The 18,815-nt window shown below is 34.6% G+C and overlaps 2 protein-coding genes across 2 annotated transcripts; one reads left to right on the forward strand and one right to left on the reverse strand.

Moving 5' to 3' along the window:
- The first annotated feature begins 6,725 nt into the window (after positions 1–6,725).
- LOC105783853 (serotonin N-acetyltransferase 2, chloroplastic) lies at positions 6,726–7,411 on the forward strand. The gene has a single exon (XM_012609536.2). It carries the CDS (start codon positions 6,823–6,825, stop codon positions 7,342–7,344), a length of 522 nt encoding a protein of 173 aa, XP_012464990.1. The 5' UTR covers positions 6,726–6,822; the 3' UTR covers positions 7,345–7,411.
- A 155-nt stretch (positions 7,412–7,566) lies between these two features.
- On the reverse strand, positions 7,567–9,137 carry LOC128035911 (uncharacterized). Its single transcript, XM_052625984.1, has 2 exons — positions 8,727–9,137; positions 7,567–7,771 (listed from the first exon to the last, which is right to left on the reverse strand). Exon 1 carries the CDS (start codon positions 8,892–8,894, stop codon positions 8,748–8,750), a length of 147 nt encoding a protein of 48 aa, XP_052481944.1. The 5' UTR covers positions 8,895–9,137; the 3' UTR covers positions 7,567–7,771; positions 8,727–8,747.
- Between the last annotated feature and the right edge of the window lie 9,678 nt (positions 9,138–18,815).

The following is an 18,815-nucleotide window of genomic DNA, read 5'->3' on the forward strand; positions in this document are numbered from 1 at the left end:
AGTTCAAAAACACATTTGTACCCAAATGATCATAACACATTCAAGTGCTATTACTATTCAAGGTCCGATACATGTCATATAACCAAAATATCCAAAATCTACCAAATTAGTCCTTGGGATAGTGTGCTTCTTCGAGCTTGATCCGATCTCCTAACCGCAAAAATGAAATCTATAAACAAAGAACAAACAGAGGTAAGCTTACTTGAAGCTTAATAAGTTCGTGAAAATTAATGATAGAGCTTACCACAAGTTATCCTAACAACACAATTCAATAACAACTAAGATAATTCCGATGTTCACAATCTACCACAGATAAGAGCCACTCATTTCATTAAATCAGTTTGATAAGATATCATAGCTTGACATTTCAGAAATGCAGAGTATCATTCATTTGGCTAGATCCTAGATTATTGACCATTTCGCAATGTTGTTCACACAAGCTGTAGAGGATCTATAACGTATGCAGGACCTCAACCATTGCTACGGTTTATTCATTAGAACAGAGCATTTAGTTGTTTCACAAAATCTAGATGTTGCTCACAAAAGCTGTCGAGAATCCTCAAATTAAGCAAGATTCTCAACCATCAGATTAGTCCATATCGTTAGAACAAATTTATGTAATCCTTTCGTCACTTTACGTCCCGGCCTAAGGCCTAATCACCTTAACTATTCGTTTTACCATCTCTCATTTTGATCCAATAAGCTTAGCAATTCTCCAACTTGGATATCCATAATTTTATGCGAAGAAACACCAATTATAAGAATTAGAAATATGAACTTACCGGCTGATTCACATTAAAAGCCAAAGTACAGAGACTACTTCGCTACCTTGTCTTTTCGTCGGTCCTCCACACGTTCATGATCTAAAACAATAGTTTCATTTAATTAATTAAACCGAACAGTAAAATTAACTCATTTTATGCAATTAAGTATTTTTTACTACTTTATGAAATTACCCTCAACTTTTCATTTTTATTCAGTTTAGTCCTTAGGCCTTATCTAGCAAATTATCCATTTTTATTAAAAACCCAATCTAACAAAATATCAATAGCTCCCATTACAATCCACTTTTGTAATAGTTTCACATCAAGTCCTTGGATTTATAATACTTTAGCAATTTAATCCTAAACATTAAAAAATACTTTACTAAATAACCCAATATAACATCAAATCTTAATAATCCGCATAAAATTTAAAGAATAACTCTAACTCAACAATGGAACAATCTAAAACATTTAGCGGTTTCACAAATAAAAATTAAGAGGTTAATTTATCCAATCATTCATTGTGCTATCAATTGATTATAATAAATTAAGACTCTTACTTTACAAGTATGATTATAACTAGTGATTGATAATTCATGTTAACTCAAATGATGAGTATAGAATTTGCCTTATTATTTGCCAAGATTTTCACCCTTTTAACTCAACATGGAAACATTAGAAAAACATAAAAGATTTAAATAACTCAAACTTAGAGGAAAAAACATTAGAAGTAAGAAACTTAAGATATGATAAGAATAATGAATAATAATAATAATTATAATAATAATAAACACCAACTAGAAAATGATCTTGATCTCAATTCCAAGATGCCCGATATTATGAAAACTAAAGGTTATTTATAGACATTTAGGAAGAGTTAAATGAAGATTAAAAGGTCTAGATAGTAATAAATTGCTAGGCCCATTTCTTTATTATCTTTTAGAATAAATTTTCACATTTTATTTGATGACTTCTTTTGTCTAAAATAATGAATCTAATTGGGAAAATTTTAAAAAATGATTGAAGATCTACATCTTGTACATTAATTCTAGAAATTTTAGCTCCAAACTCCATGTATATTAAAAGATATGATCCAAGCAAGAAAATACGTCAGAATTGTCCATCAATGTAAAACTTGTAAATTTTTCTTTACTTTTGGTTTTCTTCCTAATTCATTTTGGTATTGATGCTTTAATATTTGGATAGAGATTCACATTTTTTCTAAAGATATAAAGTACACCCAAAACGAAATCCTAGAACCCAAGATATGACCGAAACACTTAGAAGTGTTTAGGTTGGAAGTTCTGAATGTGTCCAAATTACAAATTTTGAATCTTTGAGTATTTGATTACCACACATAATCTTGGATCAACTTTAGGTTTAACGTATTTAATCCCATGGTGTAACAGCCCGATTTTAGGCCTAGTCGGAATAGTGGTTTCGGGACCACAAATTCGACGAGAAAATTTTTTTATTAAATTTTCATGGTCTAAAATTTTAGGAAATGATTTCGTAAAAATTTCGTTCAAAAATTTCAACGTTTGGGCACTCAATTTAGCCAAAAGGACTAAATTGTAAAAAGTGCAAAAGTTGAGTTCTACATGTTAGAAGTGTCCAACTGTTATGAAATTTTAAATTGGAGGTCCTTAAATGGTAATTATACCATTGGTTAACTTGTTGGACAAAAATGGACAAGAGGTAAGTGAAATAGGATATTTTTAAGTTGGGGGCATTTTGGTCAGTTAGTAATTAAAAGAATTAAAAAGGCCAAAATAGCCAAAAATTTGTCCATATTCTCCATGATGAACGAAAATAGCAAGGGGGAAGCCATGGTTAGGGTTTTCAAGCTTCCAAGCTCCATAGTAAGTGATTTCAACCCTCGTTTTTAATGTTCTTTACGTTTTTAAAGTCCCGGTAGCTTAATTTAGCTTATCCTAGCAATAATTTAACCTAGGGTTTATATTTGGAAAAATACCCATAGGTGAAATGTGTTTATTTTGATGTTTTATGGTAGAATATGAAGCTTGAAATTGTGTTAAACAATTTCTGCTAAGTGATTTTCAGTGAAAACAAGTGAAACGACATAATCGGTAAAAATTATTATTGTTCATAAGTGCGTGTTAGAGCAAGAATTTGATGTTTCTATAGAAGGGAAAAATGTTTAGCATGTTATAAAACATAAGAAAAAGGAATAAAGTTTAATTTCCGAGCCTAGGGGAAAAATTGTAATTTTGTGAAACTTTAGGGGCAAAAATGTAATTTTTCTAAAATGTGATTTTTGGAATGGATTGAATAATGTGAATGTAATATAAGCTAAATATTTTATTATAAATCGAGAAAGACGAGAAATTGACATTGATTGGTAAAAAAAGTGAGAAAAAATGAAAATTCTCGGTTGAACCTTCGGAATGAAAGAGATACGAGTGAAGTTGCTAGGTCACGTGTGTAGTACTATGTGCAGGTTACTACGTGTATCGGAATGATAGGTCGCATGTGTAGTACCATGTGCAGGCTACTATGCGTACCGGATAGCTTCGATCACGTGTGTAGTACTATTTGCAGGCTACTACGTGTATCGGATGAAAATGGTCACATGTGTAGTACTATGTGCAGGATACTATGTGAACCAGGTATCATTTATTACAAGGTGGTTGCTATGTGTTGATTCCATCGTGTATCTGTTATTATTTCGAAGTGTTCATCGGGAAATTGACTGAGTGTAATTGAGTGATTAATATATATGTGGAATTGAATTGAAGATTGACTTGAAATTGGAAATGAGAAATTGGATTGCTTTGAATATAGTGATAAATTGAATGAATTGTATATGAATTGAAATGAACTATTGGAATGAGATGTGAAAAATTTAATGGAATTGAGATAGTGAAAAAGTGAAATTATGAAAGAATACATTTTACAACAAAACAGTTTAGACAACAACAGTTGTGTGAATTTGAAAAATCACCAAAAATGGTGAAAATTGATTTAGAGATTGAATAAGATATGAAATGAAAGCTTAACGAGTCTATTTTTACGTAAAAGAAACAGAGCAGGCAAAAGAGTTATATACTTTGAGATATTTGAATTTTAGTGAGGTAGGGTCGGATTGATTTTGGAATCCCCTATTCTGACTTTGGAAAATAATTAAAAATTGTACAAAACTAATTATGAGTTATAATTTATATAATTAGAATTCTTAATGAGTCTATTTTCAAAAGAAACAAATGGAAATATCATCCAAATTCTGTACAATGAGATAATTCATTTTTAGTGAAGAGAGGTAAGAGATGTTGAGCAGTGAAACAGGTGTGACTTTAAAGAATAAACTGTACTAATTGGCTAAGTAAAAAATTCTGAAACTTTTATGGTAAGAAGATATGTGAGTCTAGTTTCGGGGAAAATTAATGGATCTTAATTTGGAGCTGTGTAGCTCTAGATAAAAATAATTTAGTGACTCTGACTCAAATAGACAGCTTTGAATTTAAATATAAGTGAATAGTGAAATTATGTATAATGCTATTTGAGCATGTTATATACATAAAGGATGTGAGATGGAGAGGAGGAGGAGGACAACAAAGTATATGAATGAATTGTGTACAATTGGTTATATGCCTGATTATATTCAATAAACGTTGAAATAGGAGTGATGTTTAAATTGGTGCATTACTGGTCATGGTAAGCTCATGAGAGAAAATAAAGTTTCATAGCATATGTGTGTGGTATATTTGGCATGAAGTGATGTCATGAGTGGCTCATGAATTAACTCATGTTGGTAAGTTGATGCATAATTATAGTATCCAAATATATACATATTTGTAATATTTTGCTATGTGATTCGGAAAAAGGGTAATAAATAGCGTAATGAAAATTCGGCCATTGTGCTAGTTTATGTTAAAGAAGTGTTTTATGGCATATCTTAAGTAATGGAATGTTATAAATTTTGAGGTTAATTTGCTAGTCAAATAAATGACAAATGAATTGATTGCGTATTCGTTGGTATATAAAACGTAATAATATATGCTTGAATAAACTTTAAGTATTCGAATGACATGGATTTGATGGTGATAAGAATCGAATATTGAATTCATGAAGCACAGGTGATGTATTATTGTTGTGTGATAGCTTGGTTCCAGAAATTGATTAGGTAAATGGTAAGTGGAAGCATTTATGGATTTAGAAGAAAATTTGGAATGAACATAAAATTTAGCTCAATTAAATGATTTCATCAATTAAACATTGTGTCTACCAGAATGTGTTAGTGAATTACATATTTGTAAATTAACATTCGAAGTTCGGTAAGTGATATATGAAATTAACATGAAAAGATTTATGATTGTTATTAATATTGATTTTGACATAAAGTGGATTCTTCAATATTGGATTGATTTAACGAATATATTGAGCATATGAATGGGTATGTATTGGGCCCTCGTATACCCTAATTAGCGACTCGAAGATAATAATTTAAAAGTTTTTAATTTGGATGAAATTTTATAACTTGGTTTAATATGTCTATAAGTGTATTTATTCTGGTAATGCCTCGTACCCTATTCCAGCGTTGAATACGGGCAAGAGGTGTTACAATGTGACATCACCAGATTCGGCCATAATGTTTAGGCCGGGTTTGGGGTGTTACACATGGTTCCATATACTGACTTCTTCTTCACAAACTTGTATTACCTGCAAATATCACATGAAATATTTTATTGAAATTAAGTGCACAAAAACGCTGAAAATACTTATAAAAACACTAAAAACACAATATTTACAATACAAACATAAAAGATCAAATTAACTAAAATGAATCTAAAACCTATAAAAATATGCATGAAACTAAGCAAAAATAAGAAATAACCATATGATGAGGACTCATCAACGCTCTTAGGTACTAAGTCTTTCCTAGCTAGTATTTTTTTCTAGACATGCACTTTCACATAACTACACTTCTAGCTAGTAACCGAGCTACCATGAATAAGTCTCCAATAGTGAATTTTTTTTTATAATGTAGAAGATCAAACAATTCTACAACCAAATATCATACACTTCTTCACTGAGGCTCTAATACCAATTGTTGGGAACACCGAGTAATATCCTACAATAAATTTATCTGTAAAATAACTATTGAATATTAGACTACGATAGAAAAACCAATAGATACAAACAAATAAAGGAGAAAACACACCAAATTTATGAGGTTTAGCAAATTACCTACATATTCAGGCACCAATACCAGATAATAACTCTGGTATCATAAAAAATTTACAAACTAATGAAATTCCTAATTAAAAGGATTTACCAAACTATATACATAAGTATACTTATAAGGAAGGAGAACTTATTTTAGGATGTCCTTAATCTAAGACCTTAATATATGTTGGATGAGAGACAATATGATTAAATGCCCTTTTCCATGTGAGATAACATGCCAAAACCAAACATGGAAGACACATCAACCTTTAATGTCACATTTTGTGTCATGTGAGACTTTTATAACCCTTTTAACATTCAATAATCACAAATTGATTAAAATGTTATGATTTGATAACGTTTGCAATAAATTATAGTTTAGTAATCAAAACGTAATTTAAATCATACATAAAAGATAATTTTGTAGTTTACTCTAAACCTAAACATACACTATATATTTTAATATTTATACTATAATATAATATAATACATTTAATTATCATACAATATAAATTACAAAATATATAAAAATATATATTATAAACTCGAGAATAAATTCAACCAATCTTATGCTTTGAATATTAAAATTCAAAATTGGTTCATATTTTAAACAAGAATAATTTTTTATTGAAATCCATTCTTAAAATCTAATGTTTTTATCCAAATTATTTCAAAATTTTAGACAAAAATTTGGGCTCAATTGGTAGTCCGGCTCTAAAACAATGATATAAAAGACCCACAACCTCCCGCCAATCCTATCAGTTTTTCACTACCCATGACCCAACCAACCAACCGTCATTAATAAGCACTGAATTACAAACAAGGCAAAGAAACATCATCCTCCTTATCCACTCATTTCATTTCTCCCTCAATGTTTTCACGTGGCATCATCTCCAACTTCCGAACCCCAACCCTTCCTTTTCCGACATGCAAATACTCCATCTCCGACAAGGACCTCGAGTCCCGAGGCTTCTTCCTCCGCCGCACCATCTCCGACCTCAACCTCGACCACCTCAACTCTGTCTTCGTAGCTGTGGGATTCCCTAGGCGTGACACGGAAAAGATCAAGCTGGCACTTGAACACACCCAATCCATACTCTGGGTGGAGCACAAGAAGTCCCAGAAACCAGTGGCCTTTGCTAGAGCTACCGGGGACGGGGTTTTCAATGCTATAATATGGGACGTGGTGGTGGACCCTTCATTCCAAGGTATCGGGCTCGGCAAAGCTGTAATGGAACGGTTGGTTGAGGAACTGTTGGAGAAAGGTATTTGTAACATTTCATTGTACTCGGAGCCTAGGGTGTTGGGGTTTTATAGGCCTCTTGGCTTCGTAGCTGATCCTGACGGAATTAGAGGCATGGTCTACTCTAGAAAGCAAAAAAAGAATAAATAACTTTTCTTTCTTCCAAAACAGATGAAAGCTTACAAATTTATAAAATTCAATCATATCTTCTACTTTATTTTCAGCATTCAGTCACGGTTGATCCACCTTTTCTACCAACTTCTTCATTAGCTTTCAAGTTGCTGCAAATTATTACTAATATGCAGTTGAATTTTTAGTTTTTCAAGTTGAATTGTGTAGGGATAAACAAGCAGATAAATATCAATATAATAGTTATGAGAAAATTGCCTCCGATCTCAATATTTAAACAATAGTACGGTTCATTACAGAAGCTATTATTTTTTAATATAGGAGAGTTCATACATTCTCAAACTAGATATCTAAAAAGACTCAGAATTCAACCCATCTAGTACTGCAACTACTGCAAAATGAAACGTTTGACCAACGAAATGGCAACTTCTTTTACCACTTTTGGCACCTGAGAAACATTGAACACAGGTTACAATTTTGCTCGACTTTGTTTCAGTGAAAATTATAAAGGAACTGAACATGAATAAAACAGAGAGAAGTAAGGACACTGATACGTTGACGCTCTACAAGGTTCGTTTTTCTAAGTTTTGCGTTTCAATTTTGCATAGCAAAACATCATTTGTGGATGCTTCATTCCTGTTTGCTGGTAAACAGTTGTATTGCCTCCACCATGAGATTGAGGGCTATTTCTAAATCCAAATTGTAGAAACATTGATTTGATGGAAAAGGGTGCCATTGAAGTCATTCTTTTACCCAAAAGGGTAAAGGCACGGCAACAAGCACACTTGACAAACCATACAACATCTCAGTTCAAAAGACACAAGACAAGCAAATTCATGCCTAAATACAAGCAATCACAAAATTCCTAAAAGCAACAAAACATTACACCAACAACACTTCATAGAAGCATTCAAAGTTCAATTACATAGCTTAGTAAGAGAAGAAAATTAACAAACCCCAAACACCGTACACAAGCCAAATGCTACTATTCGACATATATCAGAGATCCCCTCGAGGCCATTGGTGATAGTATTTGTGATTATTCTTCCAGAAAAAAAGCAGGTAGACTTATTGCTTCAACATCATAAGCATTGTTTATGACAGTCCAACAATGTCATGGGTGCATAAAATGCAATGAAATTGAGCTCTTGAATTGTTTTCAAGAGTCTCTTAATTTGTTTCCAGTAGTAAAACAGGTGAAAAAAAAAAACCAGCATCCTGTTCAAGTGGGGTTATCTATTCCTCATATCAAATCAACTTTGTTTCCCGGTCCAATCATTACTCAACAAATAATGAAAAAAAACCCAGAAACCAACGAAATCAAAGGAATCGTAGACACCCAGAAGCAAATTAACAAACAAAAAAACAGGCTATTTCAAAAAAGAGAGCATTAAGGGCATTACCTGTGCATTGAAATATTAAAATCAAGCGACATATTTAGCATGGTGCAAGAAAGCAGCAGAGCAAAGAATTGAAGCAATGAAAGCAAAAATCCCCAACCCAATCATCAGAGAAATCCCAGCGAGCATCAAATCCATCAACGACTGCATGCTTAACCCCATCAAAAACATCTTTCACTCACTCTTTTTCTCCCCCACTCAAGAGATTTTCCAAGATAAAAAAGAAGATGAAATTTAAGAACTGGGTGTTTATTTATTTTTCCTTTTAATTTTATTTCCCTAATATTGTAAGCAAATCGTAGAGAGTGTGGAATAATCTCTCATCCCTTTTCGGATCTTTGCTTCCATATGATATGTGTAAAGAGAGAAATGGACTTTGAGACAGGAGTAACCCAGACACAGAAACACATGTATTTTTTGGGATTTGGAAAGGTTTTTCTCAACATCTTTCGATGCCCTCGGCAGTTACTTTTTTTTTTTTTTTACTTTTATTACTGCTGTTATTTTCGGCTAAAATATCAAAAAAAGACAATTTTTTTAAATTTATCGAAATAGGTCCAGTATTTTATTATTTACCCGAATGGGCTCTTTTTTTCTAAATCGCGTCCACGTCAGCGCGATTTACTGACATGGGAACAAAGCGCGGCCTTGAAAGCGCGATTTGTGTCCACGTCAGCAAAGCGCGCTGACGTGGACGCGATTTCGCGGTGTTTCCCACGTTAGGTTTTTTAGGGTTTTTTGGATTTTTAGGGCTTCGGAGAGAAATTAATTAATTAATTAAAATTAAATTACGTGGACGCAAAGAATTTGTGAAATCGCGCCCTCCTGGACGCGATTTTGCTAAAGTTGGTCCTGGAAGAAATAATTTCGAGTTGACGTTTCTGAGCAAATAGTATAAAATCGCTTCTACCAGGATGCTTTATGAGAAGAATTTGTTAAATCGCGCCCACGTGGATGCGCTTTTGCTACATTATATCCTGAAAAAATTATTTCGAGTTGACGTTTCTGAGCAAATAGTATAAAAAACGCTTCAAGCAAGATGCTATTTGAGAAGAATTTTTGAAATTGCGCCCTCGTGGACGCGCTTTTGCTACAGTTGGTCCTGAAAGAAATAATTTTGAGTTGATGTTTCTGAGCAAATAGTATAAAATCGCTTCTACCAAGATGCTTTATGAGAATAATTTGTGAAATTGCATGCGTGGGCGCCGCTTTTACTCTGATAGCATGTTTGAATGAGGCTATAAATGAGGTAAAAAATGTTCTCAGAATGCATAAGTCACAGCAGAAACAATTTAAAGAGGCTAAGAAGGTTAGAGTTTCAAATATGAGTGAACGTATTAGTGCTATTATTTACTACGATGGTGAGGTTTGCCACACCGAGAATGGTGTTGTTTTTTTGTCGGAGAATACGGTGCGACTGGTTTTTAACCAGAACATAGATTTGACAGAACTTCGTAAAAGAATTAGGCGTAAAATTTTCGGAACGACGCCAATGAAAGTTCTGTCTATCACATATCGATTTTGTTCTTCTGTTGATCCTGTGACATATGATTCGTTCGACATAAAAGGTGCTCGTAGCTTGGAGACAATGGTGCAGACTCATCTTGCTAGTGGAGCACCTTATATTGAGTTATATGTACAATTTACATTGCCAAATGATGTACTTGCGACCGGTGTTCGAGATGTATACACGACCCCTGGCTGACACTCAGTTAGTGGGTTACAAAATATGGAACAGCCCATGTTTGGTAGCGGTGTCGAATGCACATCCCCTACAAGACACTCTGTCGGTGGATGGGACATGTACGTCGGTGGCTCGATGTTTGATGCTGGAAATACGTATTGGGGAACGACATCAAGTTCTAGTGGGTGGCAATCTACATCCAATTGGGGACGTTATCAAATTCCCAGAAGAAGGGATGATGTACTCCCTACGACGTCAACCGGTGAGGGGACCTCGTATGCTGCAGATGATTGTGGGTTAGAAGATGACTCCGATGTAGATCCACCTCGAGAGCCCGGGCCGGATGGTGCAGAAGTTGGCTTATTTTCTGAACCGGAGCCTATTCCAACAGAACTTGAAGATGCTGAAAGGAGTTGAGATGAAGAAGAAAATCCACGATTCAGAGCATACTCACCTCTAGCCCACATGCATAATGTCGATCTGTCTGCAGATGATACGTTAAAGTTTCCAGATCTACCACACCGGTTGCGTGATCGTACAAGTTTGGGGGGTAGATTCCGGTGAATTTGAAGTTGGTAATCAGTTTACCAACAAGGATAGTTTTATTGGTGCTTTGAAACAACATAGCATCAAAAACGGCGTTAACTACCACGTCGTTAAATCCAAATCTGATAAGTTTGAGGCGAAGTGTGCGGTCCAAGACGGCACATGTTCATGGAAAATCTACGCCTCGTTAAGGAAAAGGACAGGGTTGTGGGAGATTAAAAAGTACAAAGGTCCACATACATATGCTGCAGGTACAGTATTGACGGTTTCTGAATAATACTTTTATTATGCAATGTTGCATTATTTAATGTACTGGTTTATAGGTGTTTCACAAGATCATCCCAAGATGGATTTAGCTATGTTAGCTAGCTTGATACTGCCCACGGTTAAAGCAGATCCCAGGACTTCAGTGCCGGTATTAATTGCCAATATTCGTAGCCAAATGGGGTACACGCCCTCTTACCGCAAGGCTTGGATAACTAAGAAAAAGGCGTTGGAGAGGATGCATAGTGGGTGGGACGCCTCATATAATGAAATATGGCAGTGGTGTCAGGTGCTAGAGAGATACATCCCAGGTGCCATCACAGACCTTGAAACGGAACATGCGTACTACAATGACCGATTGCTACGTGGATGCCAAGTGTTCAAACGCCTGTTTTAGACCTTTAAGCAATGCCGAGACGCATTTCCATACTGCAAACCGTTGGTACAAATTGACGGTACCTTTATGTTCGGTAGGTATACTCATCAGCTATTGCTTGCAGTGGCACAGGATGTCATTGGGAGAATTCTTCCAATTGCATTTGCAATAACGCCGGGGGAGTCGTCTGATGACTGGGATTTCTTTCTCTCTAGGTTAAGGAGGCATGTGTGCCCCCAACTTGATATCTGTGTTATTTCAGATCAGGGCGCCAGTATACTAGCTACATTTGATCGACAGGGAAGCTTATGGCAGCGCACATACCATAGATATTGCCTAAGACACGTTGCTTCGAACTACTACAGGCAATATCCATCTAAGAGCGAATGACAACAAGTGACCAACATGGGTATTTAGTCTATATCTGTGTTATTTGTTTGTCAATTTGAATTAGTTTTATTGGTAGAAGTGATATAAATTATTCGCTATGATCTTATATTGGCTGGGTATGAAATAAATAAAGACCGTTTTCACGAGATGTTGGCAATTTTACGTTCAATTAACAGAGAAGGGGCGGACTACCTTTGTAACATACGTTTTGAACAGTGGGCACAAGCATACGACAGTGGCCTACGATATGGCCATATGACGTCGAACCTGGCTGAATGCATAAATTCTGTTCTTAAAGGAACGCGCCATCTACCGGTAACATCGGTTGTGTGAGAGACATATTTTCGTTTGGCGGCACTATTTCCAAAGCGAGAAGCAAGTTATGCAGGCCAGATGTAGGGAGGCCATGTATGGTGTAGTAAGGTAGTTCAAGAAATTAACAAGGCCAAGGTGAGGACAAACACCATGCACACAGTGTGTCATGATCGAGACAATTTATGGTTTCGCGTGACAGAGTTTGACAGACCGCACCAAGGTGTTGTTGGCGGGCAATATCGTGTACACTTGCGAAATAGGACCTGTGACTGTGGGATGTTTGATGCACTTCATTATCCATGCGCTCATGTTATTGCAACTTGTCAGAATCTCCGTCTGGATCCGATGAGCTATTGTAGACGAAGTGTACAAATTAGAAAACATGTATAGCGTCTGGAGACACATTTTCCGACCGGTCCCAGATGAACATAAGTGGCCGCCCATATCTCTTACTCCTTTTAAGCTGTTATCAGATAGAGAATTGCATCGTAAACCAAAGGATCGACCTTGCTCGACTAGAATACATAACAATATGGATATCCGAGAAATAACCCGTCAACAGAAGTTGTGCAGATGGTGTAGGAATCCAGGCCATACAAGCCGATCATGCCCTAATCGGAATAGTTGAATGTAATTGTAAATAAATTATATTTTTTCAATTATTTATTGATAATTGTATTAATTGTTAGTAACAATCAAAACATTTTTTTCAAATCTAACATTATGTGAATGTAAAAATATTAACTGATAATTGTATTAATGGTTAGTAGAATTCTCAAATAATATCAAAATATTCAAAATATTTGTACAAATTAATTAAGCTCATGTTATTACATCAAATAATATCAAAATATTCAAAATATTTGTACAAATTAATTAAGCTCATGTTATTACACCAAATAATATCAAAATAACTCAAAAAATTTTTCTATTTTATTATATCAAATAAACTTCTATTTTATTACATTAAATAATATCAAAATAACTCAAAAAAATTTCTATTTTACTACATAAAATAATATCAAAACATTCAAAATATTTGTAAAAATAAATTTAAATACAGTAATCAATGTCTATGCCCGGGGGATTCAGTGCCACATGGCGGCCGTCGACGGTTACCCGCTAGATTCTTCCTTTGTCTAGCTTCCGGTGGTGGTTCTTGTTCCCTCGGCGGGGATTCTGGTTCTTTCGGTACGGCATCTGGTTGTCAGACTTGGAACGATGGTCCACCTTCAAAGAATAATGTATGTGGAGGTGTTTGCATCACGAACGGCGACTGTGTTTGAAACCCATACGTTGGTGGGGATTGGTAAAAATGAGAGCTCCCCGACAGCCCCTCTTGCGATCCCTCGCGCGCTGCTGGCCTATACATCGGTGGTCCACTCGGCATAACAGAAAATGAAGCTGAACCGGGCATTTGGCTTCAACCTGCCATAGGACTCGGAAAAGGATACACATAAGGGTTAGGATACATATAAGGGCTAGCACACGCACCTGGCATCATCTGAAAAGGCGGTTGTGCGGGTATCATCGGTTGAACTGCTGCGTTGGGTGACTGTGTCGGTGCTCTCGTTGGGCCTGGTGATTGCATGGCCGCTGATGATGAGCCGGGTGAATGTCTAGGCCTCGTTGAGGGGTTGCCTTCGTCGTCTTGTCGTCTTGTCGTCTTGGATTTAGAGGCCCGCGCCTTTCCCTTTGGACACGTATTTGCCGCTGCCTCTCCTCTGGCGTTAGTAAATACGGCTTGCCATGGATCCTAAACCATGGCATGTATTCCGGAACGCACACTAACTCCGGAATGATGATTGGTTCCCGAGTAGATATATATTCATATCGATCTTCCCACATTTCCATGTACTCAGACCAGTATCTCGACCAATCCGTATTCAATTGCCGAAGGTTGACTTTGTGTTGATCGTCAAACACCTCAGGATCCACGGGAATCGGTTGTCTACATCCAAACTGTCGTAGCACTCTGTCTGATTGGTGCGGCTCCACGGTTGTGTAGTTGATCAACACGACTTTCACGTGCCAAGTTAGTGGATTTTGTAAGAACTCATCCGGAATTACTGCCCGAATTGCCGGATCCTCGTATGGTGTCCATTAAAACTATATGAACATTATAGAAGTATTAGTTATATACATAATACTAAATACTAAATACTAATTACCAATTGACTAGCAAATGATGGAAATATCAATTTTATTTAATACTTACATGTGCTTCTGACTGTTGGTCTAATAGAAGTCGTATATCTTCAAGTTTCGTAGGTAATCGAGCATGACTTGCCGGATGGTTCCACCTAATTAAATAAACTTTTAGCATACTTTTATTTTTAAATATCTACATAATAATTGTAAACTCTAATATAAAATTTACCTCGTTATGAGTGGGAATGTATATGGGTGGTCCACTCAAGGACATAGAAATGGAAAGCGAAACCGTGCCCATGACTGTAGTAGTGACAGGCAGCCTCTGATTTTTGCTCTCCTCAGTCGCGTCGCCCTGCACATCTCCCGATATAATATGGCCAAGACGGCAGACCCCCAACTCAATTCACTGGCTGCTCTAAAATCAACGAGTTTCAGCAGCCATCTTAGATGTATGCGGCTTCGTGACAAGTCCGGCATCAGATAACCTCCAATTAACTGAAGAATGTATGCGCGAGCATATCAGATTCTTTCTATTTCGGTTGAATCTTCATCTGGATCCGGGAATGTGTCTCGAAACCAGTCCATCTCGATCTTACCTCCGTCCATGTTCTCCGGAATAGCGCCCAAAAGCTCGTAGCACACCGCTGGCCAATCGCTAGATTGGGTAGACCCCGTGACTGGGTACCCGTCCACCGGCAATCCCAATTGCAGGCTGACGTCTTCCAAAGTGACAGTGCACTCTCCACATGGAACATGGAATGTGTGCGTCTCGGGTCTCCACCTCTCGATCAACGCACTGATTAGTTTCGGGTCCACCTTGCATCCCCAGCCTACCGATGCCATGTGTCAAAAACCCGCTTCCCGCAGGTAGTTCTCTACCAACGGTGATGGAGGAGCATGCATATTCCGGATATTGCATTCCAATACCCGATCTACAGACTTTTATAACAAATAATAAATTAATAATTATCTAAAAATGCATAAATAAAAATTCTTAAATAATATTTAAAAATTATATTTAACGCTTACCATTTTCATTTGTTCCACCGATATGTGATGATTATCAAGACGAGTCAATTCTCCAGCCATTGCTGAAATCGTACAAAATTTTACGGTATAAAAAATTTAAAAAAATAATTTTTTTTAAAATAATATAAAAATAGGGATTTAAGAGAAATTTAAGAAGAACTTGAGAGCAAGTTGAAATTAAATATGGATTTGAGAGAAATATTGAAGGAATTTGAGAGCAAATTGAGAGGAAATTTGAGAGAGGATTAGTTTGTGAAAAAAACAAAGGGGTGGGGGGTATTTATAGTTTTTTTTACCGTTGGGAGGGGGCAACGGTAAAAAATTTGACTGCTACTAATCTTTTCACGCTGTGTTAGATCGCCCATGTCGGTAGCTTTCTTGACATGGACACAAATCGCGCTCCAGAGGACGCAATTTGTTGCCATGTCGAAAAGCGCTACGTACGTCCGATTTCTGAACGATCCTCGACATCGCTACTGATGTGGACGCGATTTCGGGGAAAATGGCCCATTCTGGTAAATAATAAAATACTGGGCCCATTTCGGTAAATTTTAAAAAAAGAGACTTTTTTTGGTAAATTGCCCGCTATTTTCTCTTGAAGAAATATCAATTGTAAAACTATGTGCAGTTTTTCAAGATTTGGACCATGCTTCTTTTTTCTCCTTATAGTTTCTTTGATCGCTTAAATAAATAAAAAAACACCTTTAATCAATTAATTCTTTATATTAATTTTGCATTTAATTAAGTTTTTATAATTAATTAAAATAATCTATTAAATTCTTACGCATTGTTGACCACATTGACAGTTAAAACAAATTGACAAGTCAATTAAATAGCAACACATGATGACTTCGATTTTAATTTAATATTTTACCCATAAAAATATTTAAAAATTCAGAAAAATTATAACATATAAAAATATAAAAATAGAAAGAGAAAATATTAACAATATTAAAATTGATATAAACTTATTAACACTATAAAATTATAAAATAATTATCAAATTTTATAAATATTATAAAAATATAAAAAATCTAACAAAATATAATAAATTATAAAAAATATAACATTAATAAAACTTATTAAAATATTTAAAATTTAAATAAAGTATTAGAATTCTTAAAAAGATAATAAAAATTGTAAAACAAATTATTAAAAAATATTAAAATTTATAAAATTTATAAAAATTATTAAAAAAATTATAAAAACTTGAACTGGATCAATTAGCCCAAAATTGACAAGGGTAATGGTCTGGAAAAGCTATTAGACCGATTGACTTGGGATCAAGGCGGTTGAACCAATTTTTATTTTTATTTTTTTAATATTTTTATTAAACCAAAATTTCATTATCTAACTATTAGCATATGTCAAAATTAAATATTTGAACTAAGATTTTCATAATCGGACCGATGATAGAACCGATTTGGCCACGGGTTTGCTAGTTCGGCCAACCCGTCCAATTCAATTAAATAAAATATTAAAAATAAAAAATTAGTTCAACCGTTCGGTTCCTAGATCAACCGATCTAATGGCTTTCTTTGGACTAATACCCTTGTCATTTTCGGCCTAATTGGTACAACCAACTAATTCGGTCCAGTTTAAGTATTTATGATTTTTTTATAAGTTTATATCAATTTTAATACTTTTTTATAATTTTTCATTTTTATGATTTTCATAGAATTGTAATACAATTTTATAAAATTTTGAAAAAATTATTAATTTTATATTTTATAAAATTTTATATATTTTAAAAATTATATTTTTCTATAATTTATTAGATTTTTTAGTTTTTATAATATACTTTTTATTTTTATAAGTTTATATCTATTTTCATATTTTTAAAAATTTAAAATTGTTTTATTTTTATGATTTCTAATATTTTTTATTTTTAATCCTTTTATGGGAAAAATATTAGATTAAACCAAAAGTTATCACATGTCATCATCTGATTGGTCCATAAATTTATTTTAATGGTCAACGTGGTCAGTGACGGAAGTTATCAACAGAGGGGCTTAATTGATTATTTTAGCTAACGACAAGGGCTTAATTAGGTGCGAATTTAATGCAAGGGCTTGAATTTATTTTTTTTGGATTTTCTTAACGGCTTTTTTATTATTATTTATAAGTCTTTTTTTTTCATAAAGTTTAAATGTCCAAAAGTATAGTTTTCATATTTTTAAAGTATAAGGATTTTATAAAACTAAACTATTAAACTTGTTGTGTGAATTCAACATTTTTGGAACAAGCTTGTGAAATGTTTTTTTTTTGTCTGGAGTCGATAAATCCTTCAAAGGGTTAATATTGTCTTAAAGTCAAGCCAAGATTTTGTTTTTTGCCTATGTAGGAGCACTTCGGCGGATTGGACCCTATGTGACGCACAACTACCTACCAATGGAAATGATGGTCATTTGCCTATTGGTAGGGTTTGAACCCCTATAGGATATAAGTCACTAAAGGGAGTCATGGTATCACTTTGATAGGTGACCATGCGCTATACATGGTCTAGTCTAACAAGGCAATTTCGCTTTGTGAACCCATACCTTAGGTAGCCTTTTTAGGTACTCGTGCTCTCTGCAAAGTTAGGAGACAAAACCCTAGCTTGACCCAAGGACAATATCAATCCATTGACAGGTTCGTCAGCTCTAGACAAACAAAACTTTACAGACTTCTTTGGAAGGAGTCAACCCCTTTCAACAAAAAGACATTTTTTTTGTTGAATGGAGGTTTACTCCTTCCAAAGAAGTCTTCAAAGTGTTGTTCGTTTGGAGTTAAGGGACCCTTCAAAGGGTCTAATTGGTTCAAATTTACCTCTCGATCACCATTTTACAAATTAGACGAGTTAGTCTAGTTTATCTCTCAACCTCACCAGACTAACTCGAAACAACCAAATTGGTGCTTAGTAAGATCTCGTCTTGGTCTCACCTACCTAAATATTCACCTAGATGCATCAATTCTATGTTTTGAAGTCTATTCGATTTAGTCCAATTTTTACAATTTAGTCCATGTACCAAAAACTAACTAAACAACATTTCTACCAACAAACCACCATAAATTTAGTTACTCAACATCATTTTCATGCAAACAACAACCCAACACATACTCAAATTATACATTAAAATAAGCACAAGAGTAGATGATGGCAATAGTAATGGAGGAGAAAATACAAGTAAAGTTCAGATTTTTATACTTTGGAAAGAAAATGAAACTGAAATATATTAAAGAATTTGGATGAAAATGAACATATAGAGCAATTTTTAAGTATCAAAGTGAAAATATTAGAAAAGCTACAGTAAAAACTAACTAAACTACCAACTACACCAACTAAACTTAAAAA

This window comes from Gossypium raimondii, chromosome 13 (genome assembly GCF_025698545.1).
Source record: "Gossypium raimondii isolate GPD5lz chromosome 13, ASM2569854v1, whole genome shotgun sequence".
NCBI classification, from domain to species: domain Eukaryota; kingdom Viridiplantae; phylum Streptophyta; class Magnoliopsida; order Malvales; family Malvaceae; genus Gossypium; species Gossypium raimondii.